The following is a 20,917-nucleotide window of genomic DNA, read 5'->3' as shown; positions in this document are numbered from 1 at the left end:
TCCCACCTGGAAGTGGAAATTTGAATCTATGTCTCATCAGCCCTACTCTAACAACTTATGCACGGGCAGGATACCATGGGCCAACCCTATGGTATTTCACCTGTGGTTCTGACCTATTCCTGACCTGGGCCAGCGCAGAGACAAGTGGGTGCTCACATGCACACATGGCATCATGTCACCTCATGGGTTGGGGTTGGGCTGGGACTGCTGGATTGATGTTTTGTCAAGCTAATCTTGTCCTGGGGCTATTGGCCTACTTTGTACAGGAGCAAACCAGGCTGGGAGGGAACATGGGCCTTTTGACCTGTGCATTCAGCCCCCAACACTCTTATACCACCCTGTTCAGAGAAGCATTCCCAGGCACTGTGTGAATATTTATCTGATATTTGATTAGATAGTGGATGCTGATGTTTTAATTGTTGCCTGTTTTTTAACTAATTCTATTTTATATTACTACCTACTATTTATATGTATTTGGTAGATTGTATTCCATTGGCAGGTTTTATATATTTTTATTGATTTGATTATCTGTATGTACAGCTCTGTGTACATTTACAGTGCTATAGAAATAAACTATAGTAATAATAATAATAATAATAATAATAATAATAATAGTAATATACCATATTTGTTTTTGCCTGAAAGACAACTAACTATACTCTCATAGCCTACTTCTCACAGTTATTTCAGGATAGTCATAGTAATGCACTGCCATCGTATGATAGAGATTAAGTCACATGGGGATGTTAACCAGAATCCCTCTGTCATTTCCAACTGGAATACAACTTCTAGGTCAATGGGGTTTATATATTTGTAGACTTAACTTTGAACTTAACATTAAATGATGGGCCTGCTCTACTTTGGACTCACAATAGGACTTGGCTGTGGTCTTCTATAGTTTAGGAAGAGTTTCTGCTCATGGAAAAAAGATAAGGTGAGAAGACTGAGAGACAGGATGGATCAAAACTGAGAGCATTTAAGGGAGAATGTAAACAATATCTGCTTCAGAGGTACTTATGAAATTAAGTTCTGTTGGTGCCCGAATAAAAATCCTGGAGGGGTTCTCAAGATTCTTGTGTTATTTTGTCTGAACATTTCTTTTAAAGCTGAAAGTAAAGCAGGCTGGAGTCAGCATTCAAAAGATTGTTCCTGGTCTTCAAACTATGGGCATTCGCCTTAATCAGTACTTCATTATTGTACGCCCTGAAGTGAAATTCACCATCTCCAGTGTTCAGAAATTTATCAACAGCCAGTTTGTTTTTCGAACTAAGAGAGAGATGATGCCAGAATCCTGGAAACAGCGTCCAATGTTAGAGCTGAGAGGTAGTAGCTTGTTTTTTCCCAATAAATTCTGTATTGTAATTTGGAGACACTAATGTTAATATTAGTAAAATAATTAAATAGATAGGCTTGAGCAGTAACTATGGAAGACAAACAACTGTTTCTCACAGAGATGCTAAATTTTTATCTGACTTCGGATCTTTATACCACTTTGGATTAAAGATGGGCACTCACATAGTTCAGTACTGCTCCATTCTTGTGTAGAAAACGCTAGATATCTGGAAAAAATGTTTCAGCCTGTCCTTCTCACTGAAATGTTAATTTTTTTGTGTGCATTTAATTTCTTTGTTTTATGAACATGCAGTCATGTGAACTCCCACACTACACAATTATAGTACTTTGACATTGGTTTAAATCACCTGGCTCCATCCTATGAAATCTTGGAATTTATAGTTTTCTAACATCCTTAGAATGCTGTATCACTAGAGCTCTCTGGCTGAAAATTGTAAGTATTGCACCTTCCATAACTAGGATTACCAAGACTCCATAGGACAGAGCCAGAACATTTAAAGCAAGAAACAGGCCATACTGCAAATGCATTTTGACTTCTTAGCTTCCAAATAACTACCCATAACACTCTTGCACACAAAAATATTACTTTTTTAGATTACAACTACAAGACGTCCAGTGGATTCTGTGGGTAGTTCAGAAAGTCACTTTTCCAAGTTCTACTTTTCTCCATGGTGTTGTACTGTTTAGTAAGCCAGTGCTGTACTATTACTTTAGTAAACTGATGCTCCACCATTTTCAGCTGGTTTCTTTTTTGCATAACAACAGCATGATATCTGAGGGATTCTGGGAGCAATTCAGAAAATCACTTTTCCAAGCTGTGTTTTTCTTCATGGTGTAGTAAACTCCATTTGGTTTTGGAAAACTAACAATTTGAAAGAACCATTGCAGAAAATAAATTACCAAATGCGAAGTTCATGGATTTAATCCTGACCTGCCATACTTTACTTAGTGTAGCCTGGAGCTTATGATACAGGATCCATTTTATGATCATGACCTATAAAGTCCTATACATCTTAGATCCAGACTATTTGAAGGATTGTTTCTATAAGCCCATTGCTGTTTTAAGATCTTCCTGAGTGGCAGATCCTGTTTTCATTTACAACTCAGTCATACACTGACTTAATTCTTCTCAGAGAAAGATTCTTGTCTATAGTAGGTACACTTGCCAAAAGCACAGATTCTTCTTCTTAAGAAAGGATGGGGACATGTAACCATTATTAGAAGCCATAATAATGACAGTGGATCAGAGGCTCATAGGTTTGGAGAGGATCTTGTAGGTCATCTAGATCAACTCGCTGGCAGGAAACTAGAGTGTTCCTGAAAAATGTTTCATAGACTCATAGAATCAAAAAGTTGGAAGAGACCAAGGGCCATCCAGTCCAACTCCCTGCCATGTAGGAACACACAATCAAAGCACCCCTGACAGGTGGCCATCCAGTCTGTTTGAAAACTTCTAAAGAAGGAGAGTTCACCACACTTTGAGGAAGTGTGTTCTACTGTCAAACAGCTCTTACTGTCAGGATGTTCTTCCTAATATTTAGGTGGAATCTCCATTTAGTTTCTGCTTAAAAGTCTGTTAAAATATCATTTTGTATGTAGTCCTTACTGAAAATCTGCTGTTTTTCTTTCCTTCCCCTTACAATCTGTCTTTCCTTCCCCATACAGTCTGAAATGGTCTCCCCCTTTTAAGAGTTGGGATAGCTGATTTTCTATTCAGAAAATAGAAGCACAAGAGAATGGGAAGGATGGGAATAGAGCATTGAGAATGTAAAAATGGGAAACAAGAGCACTAAAAATGTAAACTCAATGTTGTATAGGAAGTCTACCCATTATTATGCCTTTTAATCAGGACAGATGATCTGGATGGAGTCTGTCCAGTGTATGCTGTACCTCTGCTCCCCTCTCCTGCGCACATTGCATGAGCTGGAAGAACGGCATATGCACATTGCGGACATTGCTCCCCATGATGTCACCAGAGATTTGATCCTTCTTAACCAACAGCGTCTGGCTGAGATGGAGCTGTCCAGTCAACTTGAAAGGAAGAAAGAGGAACTGAGGATCCTGTCAAAGCATTTGGAGGAAGAGAAGAAAAAAACAGAAGCCCTTCTCTATGCCATGCTCCCTAAGCATGTGGCCAATCAGCTCAAAGAAGGGAAACGAGTTGAGGCAGGTGAATGAGCACAGTATGGGCCAAACACTTGGATATATGCTGAGCTGTGATACACAGTTTGCTGATGTTGTAAGAATGAGAGTCAGATTTTTAGGAAAGATGACCTGGGAAGTAAGTAGAAAGTCTGAATCTAGTGAGTGCTGAGAATATTTATAGGCCTTAGAACAAAGTTGATTCAAATCAACTTCCCTCTCTTTGGTAATATTGTCAGTGGTGTGGTGTAGTACAGTTTGGGGGGAAAGGTTACTTATTTGGACCACAACTCCTTGTTGAGTGGAGGATTCTAGGGGAATATACTACTACTACTACTACTAATAATAATAATAATATCTACTACTAATGATAATAACCATCACTCAGTAAAAGACATTAGTTTGGTGCACTGTCCAATGTTAAGCACTTCTAAGTGCCTTTGATCTGAATGCAGGAGCTCAGAAAAATTGATGAAGTTAGTTTTCAGATGAAGTGTACTTTTGAATATGCGATTCTGACGATTGAAAGCAAAGAAGAATGTTTATCTCCATACCTTTTTCTCAAGCTTTTGGAAGCATCTTCCTATTTGTTTAGATGATCTAACAGTCTCTTTCGCTTTTTATTGAGCTTTTGAAAAGTGTTTTGCTTAACTTTTGTTTAACTTTTATGATAAGATCAATGAAATGTAAGTGAGAATTGGCTTGACTGTGCCCTTATGCAAAATATTGCTTGGTAATGGGTTGTTTTTGATCTTTATACTCACAGTGGTATTGCGATTATCTTTTGTATGTCTCCTGGGACTGTTTCTCTTGACAAGGCAACCAATAAGTTATGCAAACAATTTTTAAAATAGCTCACAAGTAGGTATTTTTATAAGAAGATGTTAGAATATTGCATGAATGCTGCAGTGTAGTACTACAAAAGACTTCTAAAATATCTATCTATCTATCTATCTATCTATCTATCTATCTATCTATCTATCTTTGTTTGCAGGAGAGTTCAAGGAATGCACAATATTATTCAGTGATGTTGTAACTTTCACCAACATTTGTGCCCAGTGTGAACCTATTCAAATAGTTCTTATGTTAAATGAGATGTATCTACGATTTGACAGGCTGACTACCGTGCATGATGTCTATAAGGTATTTGTTCTGCAGTTTGCATTAATTTCATGAGAGTGATGTAAGGGAAAGGGAGGAACAGATGTCAAGAATAATTTCTTCTCAACTTTTCCTTGCCTTAGAAGTAGAAGAATGTCTGAGGCTGTTTGAGTTTCTCTGCTTTTTTTGCCTTCAGAGTCCTAGAGGAACCTATAAAAGTAAAGCATGTAGAGGCTGGTAAACAGTTCTTGTTTAGAATTCCTTGGTTATGCATCATACCCAGGTGGTGATGCTCTTGTTGCTTTTGCCTTGCTCTGCCCTGGTTTTCCCCTCAACTTGCCTAGACTGTTTGTCTCTTCTCTGTCTGTTTGTCCTTAAATATCCTCTATGCCGCCACTTGTCATTAGCTAAGTGACAAGAGGGGATAGCAATAGTTTAACAAAATGATTCAGAAAACTCCAAACAGTGAATAGCTATAATAGCAATAGTAATACTGGTACTGCTGGAAGTAGTATTATTAGTAGTAGTATTAGTAGTAATGGCTGGAATTTACTATCATAGTTATGAATGTATAATCTAGAGCTACACATCCATAAATGATCCGTATTCACAAAGATTATGCACCTACTATTACCATGATTGTAAATGTTTTCCAGTCTAGAGTTAGTGGCTGCTGCAAGTAGTAGCACCACCTCAATTAGAGTGTATCATATTTATGTTTCCACCTGCTCCCTCCAATGATCTCCAGTGCAAGGAGGAATTGCAATAAGGACCCTGCCTCTGAATGTTGTTGCACTGGAGGTAGCTGGTAGGAAGGGAGAGGAAACATTAGTCTGCTGGAATCTATGAACCTCTTCTGATCAACAGGAAAACAGACCTCTGTTGCTCACTGCATCTGTTGCCTGGTAGAGCAGGAATGTGGGGGGAACTGGGCCAGGAGACACTACATATTTAAGGATACTAATTAAAGTAACTAATTGATCTAGGATGTCAGCCAATAATATGTTTTCACAGTACTTCAGTATAACAATGGCTAGACAACTAAGGTAGGCCTAATGAACCAATTCTTTAATGGTAAGTCTACTAATAGGATTCAGGGCCCTGTAGAATTCCTAGGTTAGATAAGCAGCAGGGCTCCTGTAACTTTAACCCTTAACAGATCGTGAAGCAGAACAAGATACTGTAAAGCTCCACCAAATGGGACGAGGGTACTTGTCTTCCCTCAGATTCAAAATTCCAACTTTTAGCCACAGCTGTCTACTTCTAACATGGCTTTTGCCTCCTTACTGGAGTGTGAGGAGTGAGGACATGGATGAGCACCCAGATTTCTTCCTGTTACTGAGTGTACAGTCCATGATCCATCCTCCCAACTCTCCACTGCTGAGACAATAGCCATGTTGAGAGAAGAGGACTATGGCTGAAAGTTGCAGTCTAGAAGCTGAGGGAAGACAAATATGTTTGTTCTGCTTGATGGAGCTTTATGGTACTTTGTCCTGCACCACAACCTGTTAAAGATTAAAGTTACAGAAGCCCTGTCCCAGACCCAGTCTGGCAAGTCTAGACCAGCATGTGGTAAAATAATCTAATTACTGAAGGTGAAAAATTTCCATGTTAATTAAAAAATTGGACATAAAAATAAAGAACCAGCCTAAGATGGCAAATGGAAGGTTATCCAATTTTATAGTGCTGGAAGACTTTGCCTTATTATGCACACCATCAACTATAGGCCTGCTCAGTGAAAATTCTGTCCATGGATGTCTCATTTCCAGGATTCCACTTCACATCTGTTGCTATGTTACACTGTGCTCAACCATTATACTGTATAAGAAGGAAAAAGTATGGGGGGATTCAATGTAGGGATGTAGGGGAAATTCATCTGGTCTGAACCTTCATACAAATCTACTACATTTGGACCTGCTGAGCCTATAAGGAAGTCAGAATGCACTTGCATGCCACAATCAGCACTTCTTGCAACTTTGCAATGTAGTTTGCAACTAAAAATGCACAAAATATTTATACTGTAAGAAATGTACACCTTCCAAATGTGTATATTGAGAAAAATTATGCACAAAAAGGCACTACTAATTTGGGGGAAATTATTGTGGAAAGTATGTACCTAGGAAAGTCTATACAAAAATATGTATTTTTGGAAAAGGCATAAAAATGCATATTGGTTGTGAACAAATTTTGCTGCATTTGAGAAATGATACAAATTCTGACTGGAAGAGATGTATATTTGGGAAAGGAGAAATTTGTCAAGACTGAAACTAATACTTCCCCTCCATTTCTATAGGTTAGTGGGAAGTAAGGGCTTTAAAAAAATTAAAAGGAAAATCTTGGATTTTTAAAGAATGATTACAAAGAAAAAAAGCCCCCAAGAAAGTGAAAAAGAAAAGAAAAGAAAAAGAGGGGGAAGGTACATTGGATATGAACAAGGCTTAGGCATACACACTGACATAAGCTGACCATATTTTCAGAACCACATTTGTTTTTGAAGCTGACATCCACAAACTACATTTTCATGTGTAGCACAAGTGCTAAGATCTAACCATTGAATGATAGATGGTGAATGTTCATCTTTCAATTTGAAAGTGTAAGGGTTTTTTGTGATAGTAAAAGTACACCCAATCCAGCAATGTTGACCCTCTTTTAAATTGTACAAAGCTGGAGCTGCTCTGTTGTCAATAGCTAAGAACTTAAAATGACTGGGCAAATTATTTACTTTTTTTTAACCTTGAAGATGCTCAGACAGAGATTATTGTAATGGTAGAATTTCTGTGTTTCTTTTTTAAAGGTGGAGACTATAGGGGATGCCTACATGGTGGTTGGGGGTGTTCCTGTGCCTGTATCAACACATGCTGAAAGGGTTGCCAACTTTGCTCTGGGAATGATCATAGCAGCCAAAGACATCAAGAATCCAGTTTCTGGAAATCCTATTCAAGTGAGTTTAAAAGTAACTGTTTTTACTTGTTATTTGTGAAGAAAGATACTTTGAAATGGATGCAACTTCACACTTGATTTGTGATTCACTCATACTCAGTGAACAAACCCAATAAAATGAATAGGATTTAGGTTAATCTCATTGACTCCTCAGCATCATAAAAACCACCATGGCATATCTTGGAAAATACACAGAAATGGCCCAGCACCAATGTCCAGAGCATTAATATGCACACAGAGCTCTTATGCTCGCAAGGATAATTCATTCAGGGTATTTGAGAATTTGTGGCATTCTAGCTGTTGTTGTTGAGTTAGAATTCCCATAATCACTCATCACTGATTATACTGGCTAGTGCTGATGGAACATCTGAAGGGCCACATATTTTCCCATCCCTGGCTTACTAATTCAAATGCATGCATTCAGAGTGCTGCCCTTTCTGTTAAAAACAATCAGGAACTTTGATCATGCAGAAGTGCCAGAGAGCAAACAGAGATCTTGATTTGGAACTGGGACATGCAGCCAGAGCAGAACCCCACTGACCACATAGCCTGCTCCCAAGGCAGGCCATGAAAGCAGGGGCCAACCAGTACCATGAGGAGTCAGTTTATCTTGGATCCTTTTTGCTCTGGACTTAAGGAATGGAACATGGCTTTGGTGTGATTTCTGAATGCTTTGGAGGCTTGTGTTGTCTAAAGGCCACACCTCCAAAGTGGCCAGAATCCACTTCATTTCATCCCACGCGGTACATACCTTTCTGTTTTTATATTGAGATATGCTGCCAAGGCAGTAGAAACACATACGCACCCTTAGTGTCTCTACAGAATTAGTTTTGAGTAGCCTCAGAACATTAATCCACTGTAGACTAGAGAAGTGGGGTTTAATAGGATTTTATCAAAGCTGGCAACTATAAAGGATGTTCAGCATTCATGAAATGGCTGTGTATAACCTTGTGATTCAGACTGTGCAGCTGGGGCTGGAGAAAGACATTTTTCCCCAAAAAAATCATCAGAGACAGATGTTATACCTAGTAATGTGTACATACATTCATGCATGTGTGTGCATGTCCCAACATGCACACTTTTTACCCCACTATTCATCTACAATAGTTTGCAGATTTTAAAAAAAGTTATACCTTGCCCCAGCCCCTGCAAATTTTTTTCAGAGGCAAAAGTAGGATGTTTTATGCCACTATGGTTGAGGCATTCCTTTTTCAAACTGCTTTCAGCTCTCCAAAATTTCTGCCATATCTCTTCAGATGATAATGAAATAATTTATTGGTGTTTTTTCGGTGTATTCAGTTCATTGATCAGTTACTTACATTTAACAGCCCCCCCAAAAAACAAGGTGAATAATGAAAGGAGACATGCCCTCAGCCTACAATAATGTTCAAGGAGACATTTTTCACCCTATGGTAGTTCCCATTTTATATACTCAAAATGTGATTATCTGAATGTTCATCTGCACCTGTATAATCCTATTAGTGCACTGAAATTAATGTTTGAGGCACAAATCTTGTCCCATCATTGAAAGATGTTAGGAGATTATTGCACAGGATTTGGCTGCAACTATTCCAGATGAGATAGGCATGCATTTAACCCTCAATGACGGACTTTACTGCACTCTCCCATGGTTAGGCTGTAGGCAGAGTATGTGCAGTCCATGCTTGTCCTGTAGCTTTTCAAGAATGGGATTTTCCTATTCCTGAAAAGCTATGGGATAAGCCAGGGTTGCAAATGGGCTGCCTATGGCCCAACCATGGGAGAGTGTGGTAAGGTCCGTCATTGAGGGATAAACATGCATCTATCCCATTAGGGATAGTCATGTCCAAGTTTCGTACAATAATCTCATAAGTATGAAAGGTACTAGGAATAGGGCTTTTATTGTGGTGACCCCACATTTAACAAATTCACTCTCCCTAGATAATTGTGTGAGAGCCAGCATGGTTAAGTGCTTGACTAGGATACTAGGGGACCAGGGCTGGAATCCCCACTTAGACATGGAAACCCACTGTGTGACCCTGGGCAAATCACACTTCAATCTCAGAGGAAGTAAGTGCAAACCCTCTCTGAACAAATTCTGCCACGAAAACCCTGTGATGGGGTTACTTTAGGATTGCCATAAATCAGAACTGACTTGAAGGCACACAACAACAAGAAATCTGTGTGATTGCCTTACTAAGTGAGCAACTTTTTTAAAAAATCCCTCAAGATATTTTCATTTCACTCTGAGTTGTACCTATCACCGTGGCTTGTATGAGTGTATAGGCTGCATCAATAGAAGTATAGTGTCTAGATCAAGAGAAGTAATAGTGCCACTATATTCTGATTTGGTCAGGACCCACCTGGAATATTGTGTCCAGTTCTGGGCACCACAATTGAAAAAGGATGTTGAGAAACTGGAGCATGTCCAAAGGAGGGCGACTAAAATGGTGAAGGGTCTGGAAACTATGCCCTATGAGGAACGACTTAGGAAGCTGGGGATGTTTAGCTTGGAGAAGAGGAGGTTAAGGGGTGATATGATAGCCCTTTTTCTTTGTGTGTTAGAGATGATGGATGAGTTGCACTTGAAGTAACTATGTTGTGGATAAGATTTTTATTTTTACTTTTAAAATCTCACTCAGATTAGAGTTGGGATCCACACTGGACCTGTCCTTGCTGGTGTTGTTGGAGAAAAAATGCCACGTTATTGCTTATTTGGAGACACTGTAAATATAGCATCCCGTATGGAGAGCCATGGGGTACCAAGCAAAATTCACCTGAGTGCCAATGTTCATCAGTAAGTAACGTCTGGGCAATGTGTTCTTTTAAGACAGTTTTTCATGAAAATGCTGCCTTAGGTTCATACATGATGGTATCTCCTCTCTTAACATGTGCTGCTTTAAGGCTTTATGTCTTAAAACAGAGGCTGGATGGACCACGCCTCCCTCTCCTTCCGGACTTTGGGCCAGGGGGCTGCGCTGCTGCCGGGCGGCTCTCTCTGGGGTGTCGGAGGTGTGCATCTGCACACCGTCCCAGAGAGGCCGCCCACGGACTGTTTGGAGGACTCCTCTTTGTTTTGCCTGCGGCACCAAGGCGGCTCCGGAGGACCTGATCAGGGACATCTGGGAGGAAGGTGGAGCGAGGGGCGTGTTGGGGCAGCAACACGCCAAAAGCCAGCCCGCTGGACTCCTCCTTCACCACGCCTCCCTCTCCTTCTGGACTTTGGGCCAGGGGGCTGCGCTGCTGCCGGGTGGCTCTCTCTGGGGTGTCGGAGGTGTGCATCTGCACACCGTCCCAGAGAGGCCGCCCACGGACTGTTTGGAGGACTCCTCTTTGTTTTGCCTGCGGCACCAAGGCGCCTCCAGAGGACCTGATCAGGGACATCTGGGAGGAAGGTGGAGCGAGGGGCGTGTTGGGGCAGCAACACGCCAAAAGCCAGCCCGCTGGACTCCTCCTTCACCACGCCTCCCTCTCCTTCCGGACTTTGGGCCAGGGGCTGCGCTGCTGCCAGGCGGCTCTCTCTGGGGTGTCGGAGGTGTGCATCTGCACACCGTCCCAGAGAGGCTGCCCACGGACTGTTTGGAGGACTCCGCAGCCCCGCAACTGCGCAGCTGCGCACCCTTGGTTGTATAAGAGCGGGGAGAGATTGTGCGGATGTCAGCCTTAGAGCAGAGGATGCCTGAAGTGGCTGACCTCTGCTCTCTCAATTGTTGGGGAAGGGGAGGGGGAGGACATGGACGCGGGGGATGCTTTGGCTGGGGAGGAGGGGGATAACATCGGCATGAGCGGAGCTCCCATTGAGGTAGTGTGGGGCAAGGGGAGGTATGGCGGTGGGAGAAGGGACTTGCGTTACAGAGGAAGGCGAGATCGATGCGTCATATCTATCTCTCCTTCCTGTCCCCCTCCCAACCAAAGGGACCTGAGGGTCACTCCAACCGTGCCACAAACCCTGTCACTGCTCCTGTGCAATGCCAGGTCGATTAACAACAAGTCCCACATAATCTATGACTTACTGGATGACAGCAAGTGCGACCTGGCTTGCATTACCGAGACCTGGCTTGGGCCTGAGGGAGATGCTGTGTGGGCACAGGCCCTTCCTGCCGGGTTCTCGGTGAAGGACCAGCCCAGGTTAGGTGGGCGGGGTGTGTGTGTGTGGCCTTGATATATAAGAACACCTTGTCTCTTACTAGGAACCACATCCGGCAGACTTCCTTTATCGAGTGTATTTACCTGACCCTAAAAACTAGGGATAGTCTAGGGATTCTGTTAGTGTATCGGCCACCCCATGCGCTATCGGACTCCCTTAACGAGCTGACACAGCTGGTCGCGGAGCTGATGCTGGAGACGCCCAGGCTACTTGTCCTGGGCGACTTCAACATCTCCCTCACGGCCAGCTATGTTCCATCCGGTGCGGCTCGGGAATTCATGGATACCATGACGGCCATGGGCCTGTCCCAGCTGATTACGGGTCCAACGCATTTTGCGGGTAATACACTGGATTTGGTCTTTTGTTCGGATGCGGAAAATCCGTGGGCGGAAATAACCAGTATTTCCCCCCTGTCATGGACGGATCATTTCCTTGTGGAGGCAAAAATCAAGGTCTCTACCCAGATCCCCCCCAGGGGTGGTGGACCTATTAGGATGGTCCACCCTCGAAGGCTGATGGAACCCAAAAGGTTCCAGGAAGCCCTAGAGGGACACATGGTTGGAAGTGACGGCGACTCTGTTGATGCCCTGACTGGTATCTGGAATACCGGTCTCTCTAGGGCTATACACAGTATCGCTCCCAAGCGCCCTCTCAGACCTGCTTCCAAACGTAAGCCTTGGTACACGGAAGATCTCCGGGCGAGGAAGCGGGACCTGCGACGGCTAGAGCACCGCTGGCGGAAACACCTACGCTTAGCCGACAAGGCTCTCCTAGACCGCCTGTTGGAGGACTATGGAGAGGCGATACGAGCAGCTAAGAACTCGTTCTATGGTGCTCGTGTCGCGTCCGCGGAGTCGCGTCCAGCAGAGTTGTTCAGGGTGGTCAGGGAGCTAACTCAGCTCCCTCCTGCCCCGAACCAGATCCTTGAACCTTCTAAGGCCTGCTGTGACCAATTTAACAACTTCTTCGCGGATAAAACCTCTCGGATAAGCGAAGGTCTTAACGCCGGCATTAGAGCAGAACCTAGGGTAGAGGCATCCAGAGCCTCCGTGGACTCTATTAAACTGGATCAGTTTGAGTTGGTAAGTACCGATGATGTGGACAAGATCCTTGGAAGTGTTCAGAAGACAACCTGTTCTCTCGATCCCTGTCCCTCATGGCTAGCGGCTCAGGGGGGACCGGCTGTAACCTTGTTGTTACACCGGATTATAAATACATCACTGAGGGATGGGCAATTTCCAACCAGCTTGAAATTGGCCACCATAAAACTGCTGCTAAAAAAGCCCTCCCTCGACCCCCTGGTACATAGTAATTATCGGCCAGTCTCGCTGCTGCCATTTTTGGGGAAGGTGATCGAGAAGGCGGTTGCAATCCAGCTTCGATCGATCTTGGATGAAACGGATTATCTGGACCCATTTCAAACTGGCTTTCGGGCGGGCTACGGGGTTGAGACGGCCATGGTCGCCTTGGTCGATGATCTCCGTCTGGGCATCGACAGGAGAAGCATGTCCCTGTTGGTGCTCTTGGACATCTCAGTGGTTTTCGATACCATAGACCATGGTATCCTTCTGGAGCGCCTGGCAGAGGTGGGAATCGGGGGCACTGCGCTCCAGTGGTTCCGCTCCTACCTCTCTGGGAGGTTCCAGATGGTGCAGCTGGGAGACGTGTGCTCCGATAAGAGGTCCCTCACAACTGGGGTCCCTCAAGGAGCCATTCTGTCTCCCATGCTATTTAACATCTACATGAAACCGCTGGGAGAGATCATCCGGAGACATGGGGCGCAGGGTTATCAGTACGCTGATGACACCCAAGTAGTTTTCTCTATGTCTCTGACTGATGCAGTGACTGAGGATGGCGTCTCTCCTCTCGTGGCCTGTCTGGAGTCGGTAATGGGCTGGATGAGGGAAAACCGACTCAGTCTGAATCCAGAGAAAACGGAGGTACTTGTGATAGGTTCCCCTGGTCCAGGAATGGCGGTGGTTCCACCTGTCCTGAAAGGGATCACGCTTCCTGTGAAGGACTCCGTGCGCAGTCTGGGGGTGCTTCTTGATTCGTCGCTTCACCTTACAGCTCAGGTGAATGCGACGGTCAAGAGCACCTGTTATCAGCTTTGGCTTATTTGCCAGCTGCGCCCATACCTGGCCCAGAGAGACCTTGAAACGGTGGTACATGCTCTGGTAACCTCTCGATTGGATTTCTGCAATGCGCTCTACATGGGGCAACCCTTATACCATACCCGGAAGCTACAGATGGTACAGAATATGGCAGCCAGACTGGTCACTGGTACTTCCAGGGCCAGTCATATTACACCTATACTCAAAGATCTGCATTGGCTGCCCATCCGCTTCCGGGCACAGTACAAGGTGTTGGTGATAACCTATAAAGCCCTATATGGCTTGGGCCCAGGATACCTGAAGGACCGCCTCTCTCCATACATTCCGCCCCGCACCCTCAGAACTTCTGGGCAGCAACTACTGAGGGTCCCAGGGGCTAGACTAACCTCCACAATGAGGAGGTCATATTCCATCGTCGCCCCGGCCCTCTGGAATACGCTGCCCATAGAGCTCCGCTCGGCCACCTCCCTGGCCCAGTTTAAGAAGGAACTAAAAACCTTCTTATTTCAATCTGCATTCCCCGAATGAAGTTCCAGCTGGTCTCTCCCCCCCCCCCCCCCCCCGATGACAATGGTGATCGACTGATGGTGTTTTAATTTTGTTTTCAATATGACTGTATTGTATTTTCATGGTGTTTCTGTATTGTTATTGTGTTGTTCACCGCCCTGATTGATGGAAGGGCGGTATACAAATAAAATTTTTATTATTTTTATTTTACATCTGTCAGGGATGCTTTGATTGAGATTTCCTGCATGGCAGGGGGGTTGGACTGGATGGTCCTTGCGCTCTCTTCCAACTCTATGATTCTATGATTCTGTGAATGTGTCCCTGATCTTTGTAGTGTCTTTAGTGCATTGCCTAGTAATAATCAAATTTTTCACAGAGCTTATTAAGGCACTTACTGTTTTATAAGGACATTTCTTCAAAATCCTCTGCTGAAATGTGTTGCTCTCTTTATTTTTCAGGTGCTTAAAGGACAAGAATTTTGAGATGATGGAAAGAGGAGAAATTGACGTGAAAGGCAAAGGGAAAATGCATACATACTTCCTCATCCAAAATACAACTGCAACAGAGAGTGAAATCATAGGGAGGCCTGATCTCAACCATGAATCTGCTCAACTGTATCAAGAATGCAGAGTTGAAGAATTTCAAAAGTTTTCACAAGGTAGATGACAGAAAACCAACATATTTTTCTATTTCTGATGTCTGAGTTAAGAAAGCCATTGGCTGATCTCCTGCATGGGACACATAGCTATGATGTCAGAGCTACACTCTGGAGATTTTCAGATGTGGGGGTTAATGACAGGAGGACAGGAACAAAACACCATGCTCCCATCCTTATTGTGTGATTGCATGAAAGTCGCATGAAGACACAGGGCACTTATCTCATGATTATCCCATCAATAAAGAGGAATTGTCCCATCACTTCAGAATTAATGGGTTGTTCCATTATTAAGAAATGGAGGTAAATGACGGGACAATTCCTCTTCATTGACAGTATAATCACAGGATAATCACAACATCATCTAATAATTTTCATGCAAGGACAGGAGCATGGTGCTTCGCTCCCATCCTTCTCCTGTCATTCTCTCCCCCCCCCCCCCCCATCTGATAATCTCCTCCATCTCCAGATCTAACTCTTTGAAACCCACCTTAAAAAGCCTGGCAGCTGTACCAAGTGAATGAATTCTGCAGCACTCAGTATGGCTGCCTAGCTTTTTAGGTGGGTTTAAGGGACAGTTGTGGTTGTGGCAATGGTACCACAATTGTAAATGTGAATATAAAACAGCCATAAGGTTGTACATCTAACTAATTACATAATAATTGCCTAAAAGGATGCTAGCCATTGTTTATTGTAGCCAAAAACAGCCCTATCTTTTCACAATGCTTGCACATGCTTGCAGGTTACCCTTACATTTGCAGAAGTGCCAAAAAAACCTAAAGAAAAACATCTAAAGGGGTGGGAAAGGACCACAAAAACATCCCATTGCTGACATCCCATGCTCAGTAGAATGCACATTTGCCACATAGGGAATGGAACGTCTGTAGGAAGGGGAAATGACATGGAGTTGCACAGTCCATTGTAAAAGGATGGAATTCACTGCAACAAAAACAGTGATGGTTACCAACATGGATGGTTTTTAAAGGCAATTGGATGAATGCATTTAAGATAGAGCCATCAAATGCTGCAAGCCAGGAAGGGTGTATAATAACTACAGTGACATGATGATTCTTCATATCAGTAACTGGGGAAAATGAGGTAGAGGGTGCAGTTTTACACATGACTTACTAATGGGCTTTCCATAGGAACACCTTGGCTGCTGTGTGAACGGAACATATGGCATAAATAAACCTTTGATCTGATCCAGCATGTTTTTCTTATATTCTTATGGAGTATTGCATAGGAGTGCATTCTGAGTAACTGGAATACTGAACAGAAGAACTTTCCACTGCAGAATTCTATTGTAAATCTTTCTTCCAGTTGTTAAAATTCTGTCTTTTTCTGTTCTTTTTCAAGCTGTACAACTAAATTCAAATGAAGAATCATTTCCTATCATAGCAATGAAATATGCAGATAGTTCCACAGAAGCACAAGCCAACATTAAAAGAAAGAATGAAACAAGAACCAAAGATTTAGCAGGTATCAAGAAGATTGGGATTGGGATTTAGGATGCCTTTAATTTTAACTCTACCTTGAGAGGGAAAAAGAATGATTCCTTGTGCAAAGTGCACTAAGGAAGGAACTTGAAGAAGTTCCTGGTTTGAAACCCCCCAGATAGGTTTGTGTGAATTGATGGACTCATGTTCACTTTCTTTAAACTTTAATTATGTCTCCCACAACCTGCAAGGAGCATGAAAAAGGACAGAATGGAGTCGAAAACAAAACAAAAGAAGATGTCCACTTAGGGTCTTATATCTGTCTGCTGCTATATAGCCCTGAGTTGGGAAGCAGCTCTAAGCTTTATACTACTACTCTCTCGCTTTCAAGCTGCTGCTGCCTGAAGGCTGTGTTGAGGGTATTAGATGCTCTTCTGTCCTCTGCTGTCTTCTTTAGTTGGTCCTCCCCGCCCCCCGAGCTCTTCTTGGACTCTTTCCTCTCTCAGATATTCTGCTCTTACTCAAAATTTCTCCCCTTCCAATATCTTCCTTAGACTTTCTCATGGCAGCTTCCCAGTGATCAAGAGAGGTTGTGCTTCATGCTGGCTGTAGGAAGCCATATATACCACTCAGGGCTTGCCTACATGGTCCAATGAAATGGGCTCAGATCGTCTTCACAATGAGCTGTCTACATGATGTATGGGATGACTGAGGTCAAATCTGGGCCTTTTCAGTGCCTCAGGGCTTTAATCCGGGGGGGGGGGGGAGGTAATTGGAATTTACTCCAAATTTGAGTGAAGTTTGCTGAAAAATGTGTGATTAGTTATGCCAGTGTCACCTTGCTGTGTCTGTGAGTGTGTGGCATTAATAGGGTCACTGCGAACCATAACAATGCAAAATGAGGCCAGCATTCTTCAATCCACACAAACAAACCTGTTTTCATTTTAACCAAGTACAGCTGTGCACTTGGTCTGTATTCTGCTTTTAAAAGGTTTTTTTTTTTTTGTACCTTGGTACAAATCAGGAGCATAGCCAAACTACAGCCTTTGAAATGGGGAGTCATTTCTAAGTACTGTAGCAGAAAGATCACTTTCCTTGAGAAAATTGGTCCAATGTGTTCAGAGTGGGGATTCTTCTCTTATAATGATGAAGACCCCACCAAAGAACCTAACAGATTACAGTTATACTTCTAAACTCCTCAAAGTAGCTAGTTACTGTTAGAGTCATATATTTAACATATATTTCTCAACTAACAAATAACTAACATTGTTACTTCTTTAAAAAAATTGAATGCTACAACTGGCTCCTCACATCTGACTCTCACCTCACTACCCACAACAAAGCATGAGACAGCTGCATGAGCCAGTGCTTGAAGTATGAGATATTTTTCTTCCACCCTTTAGTGAGCCCATACACACCAGTAATTAGGAGAGCAACTAAGCACTTACACTGCAAAAGAAGTGAAGTTCCAGGTACCTTAGGCCCAGAACAGACAAGCCAAATGCTCCATGCTGGCACTGATTTTAGGCTTAGGGACCACACACCAACCACACAGTCCCTAACCCTAGCATGGTGCAGCAGCACAATAATGGTGGCTTCCTGTCCTTACTGGCACCGCCATTTTGATGTAAGCAATGTGTGGTATCCGCACATCACCGCATGTCACGAGTGCGCCAGTGGCACACTCACAACATCACTCCAGCATCCCAGAAGGAACTCGTGGTTTGGGGGCTGTGCCGTCCCTCCGGAGTAAAAGGAAGCACCTGCGGGCCACCATTTCTCGGCAGACTGTACTCCCCCATAGTAACACTTCATTAAGTTCCAAGTGCATTGTACTTTACACAAACCTTAGTTATTGGGTAAAGAAATTATCCAATAATTCCAAATAGTTCAATATTTATAACTAGTTACCTCAGAGCTCTTTATCTAAGAAGGCTTTTCATTGTTCACCAAAGAGGATTTTAGGAGATTTTTTTTTTTTTATAAAGAAGCCCATATTATATGGGTCTGAAAGCAGGTTTACTCAGTTATGATGCTTTTCATTGTCATATGAACCTATGTTTCAAAGATTTTATTAGGTTTCCTCATGATGTAGCTGTGAATAGAAGATCCATGATCTTGATGAGCTCTCATAGAAGAACTATGTCTTTACAGTCAGAGCACATGATGGAGAGTCCTATGTAAGTCTCCATGGTGACCAGCAGTCGAACAAAGACACCCCTCCCCATCATATGCAAGGAAGAAACAAACCAGCAGCAGAGGCACCACGGATCAGGAATGTCAGATCCAATTTCTGCAACATACTTTAAACAGCTCCTGAATTTTTCAAGCTGAAGAGTGTGAGTGTATTCTGTGATGTTGTATTTTGCTGTTGGTCTCTTGGAGTCTTGACTTTGCATAAAAGTAGTACAACATGTGCTCCCAATATTGACATATTTTGAAATCACTGGTAGCAATAATGAAACAAAGGTTGGCATTTTTACAATCAGTGTTGACTTATCTTATACATATGAACATGACACATCTAGTTGCGTGAGATGAAAAGAGGATTGTCCTCCATGTGTCTGCATATTTAAATGTGTTTGTTATCTTATTCCAAAGTCTGCTACATTTCAGAAAAGAATGACTGGATTCAGGAATCAGGCTTGTAGTGAACATGAGCCTGGCTAAGATTTCTTCAATAGTACTGCAACAGTTGGCCCCCAGACTTGCTCTGGACATGTGTTCACAAGCCAAGAACCATGCCATCTCCCTTCTTGGCATTGCTGGCCTCTCTCTGGAGTCGTCACACTGCAGCAGCTTCATGGACAGGCCTACCAGTGCACTGCTGCTTCTCCGAAGGATAGGCTCACCTGTGACCAAAGCGATAGAACAGAGGGACACCCAAATTACATGGCAGAGGCCTCTAAAGACCCTCTGAAGGTGGCTTCAGGGACACGGGATGTGCTAGCCATGCCAATGCAATTTTATCCTGGCCAGCTCATGCAGACAATGCTGCACCACAACACTGGGTTTGGCCCAGTGCTTGCAGCCACCTGGCAACCAATCCAGAGCCACTTCCAGAGCATAGTGCTATAGACTGGCCCTGGACTTAACTGACCAATGCAAGCAAGACCTCTGGCTCCCCTCCTGTGACCCACTTGTGTGTGAAGATATTTAGTCCAGAACCCACTTTATATTTTTTGCTGGAATAATCAGGAGTTATTGTAGTGCAGTGGTTCCCAACCTTCCTAATGCCGTGACCCCTTAATACAGTTCCTCATGTTGTGCTGACCCAAACCCATGACATTTTTTTCATTGCTACTTCATAACTGTAATTAAATAGGTGTTTTCCAGTGGTCTTAGGAGACCCCCATGAAAGGGTCATTTGACCTCCAAAGGGGTCCCGACCCACAGGTTGGGAACCACTGTTCTAGTGCAACTCCTGTTTTTGATGTTCTGTGTGAAGGTATTCCAGTACCTTCTCGTACAGTGGTTCTCCCTGGCTGCACAATGGCCACTGGATGGTACCTAGGTACAGCTCCTAAACTGCTACTGATTAGCCATCGGATATATGCATCTGCCATCCATTCTCCTCCCAAACTTTCATATAAGTAGGATAGAGGGATTCAATAAGGATCTAGAGGACCATATGTTAACAAAACTTGAATTCCTCAAAGATTCTGATACATGGGAGGTACCATAAGCATCAGCCCTCACAGTTAACAATCTGAAAAATGCTGCCTCTGAATTTGGAAGCTCCACTTAGCTTCCAAATAGAATCAGTCTCTGTGAAAAATTGCTCAATAGTTTCCTCTCTTATACTTTTTTATACAAAGAGATACAAGATTCAGGGCCCTGTGTTTATTGTGTTTCAGAAAGAAAATCCATTCAGAGCAGGTAATTGGTTCAGGAAGAGAAGAGCGAACAGTCCCCCTTTCCTCCTCCTAAGTCCTTCAGTAAGCCTGGAACCACCTTTAACTGTTTTGCATAATAGAAACTGAGGTGGAGGAGAAGGAACCAGAACTACAAGTTACATGTAGTTCATCTTGAAAATAGAGTGTATTGATTTCATGCACAGCTGTTTAACATCCTAGTTTTAACCACTGTGTCAGTAAATCTCATGGAAGGCCAGTAGCCATAGTTGCAGTGTGTAGTTGACTGAATTGGTGTGGTTGCCAATGAGTTTCAGTATATGCAGGTATGGTCTTCTTATCTGTATGAATGTCACTGTGAATGCACCATCATGGTGTATCACATCATTTCTATTTGGGCAATAAATGTTTTATATGAAGTATCGAATTAGCATTCTTTTTTATGTGAAAAAAAATGTCATTTATGGAGGGCTATTTTTAACAAGAAAATTATTTTTGCTGAAGTATCCAGGTGGTACTGCACCCACCATAGGTAGGTCCAAAACACTGTGCAGAAATAATCCAGTTTGAGATTGCTTTAACTGCCCTAGCTCAGTGCTAGGGAATCCTGGGAATGGTAATTTATTGTGGCACCAGAACTCTCTGACAGAGAAGTCTAAATGTCTCACAAAATTACAGTTCCCAGAGTT

The 20,917-nt window shown here is 43.1% G+C and overlaps 1 protein-coding gene across 1 annotated transcript in view; it reads left to right on the top strand.

Moving 5' to 3' along the window:
* Nucleotides 1-20,693, top strand: part of LOC149318196 (putative guanylate cyclase soluble subunit beta-2) — a 42,554-nt gene extending 21,861 nt beyond the window's left edge. The window contains exons 9-16 of the mRNA XM_089507740.1: nt 1,107-1,323; nt 3,203-3,523; nt 4,490-4,638; nt 7,391-7,537; nt 10,158-10,312; nt 14,742-14,941; nt 16,295-16,417; nt 18,529-20,693. Of these exons, the coding sequence (XP_089363866.1) occupies nt 1,107-1,323; nt 3,203-3,523; nt 4,490-4,638; nt 7,391-7,537; nt 10,158-10,312; nt 14,742-14,941; nt 16,295-16,417; nt 18,529-18,683 (1,467 nt within the window). The 3' untranslated portion in view covers nt 18,684-20,693. The remainder of the gene's footprint in view (nt 1-1,106; nt 1,324-3,202; nt 3,524-4,489; nt 4,639-7,390; nt 7,538-10,157; nt 10,313-14,741; nt 14,942-16,294; nt 16,418-18,528) is intronic.
* The last annotated feature ends 224 nt before the right edge of the window (nt 20,694-20,917 follow it).

This window comes from Sceloporus occidentalis, unplaced genomic scaffold (genome assembly GCF_023333645.1).
Source record: "Sceloporus occidentalis isolate IW3139 unplaced genomic scaffold, rSceOcc1.0.p SCAF_2, whole genome shotgun sequence".
Classification (NCBI taxonomy): Eukaryota; Metazoa; Chordata; class Lepidosauria; order Squamata; family Phrynosomatidae; genus Sceloporus; species Sceloporus occidentalis.
The sequence above is the reverse complement of the archived record's forward strand: the minus strand, read 5'-3'. Positions and strand labels throughout refer to the sequence as shown.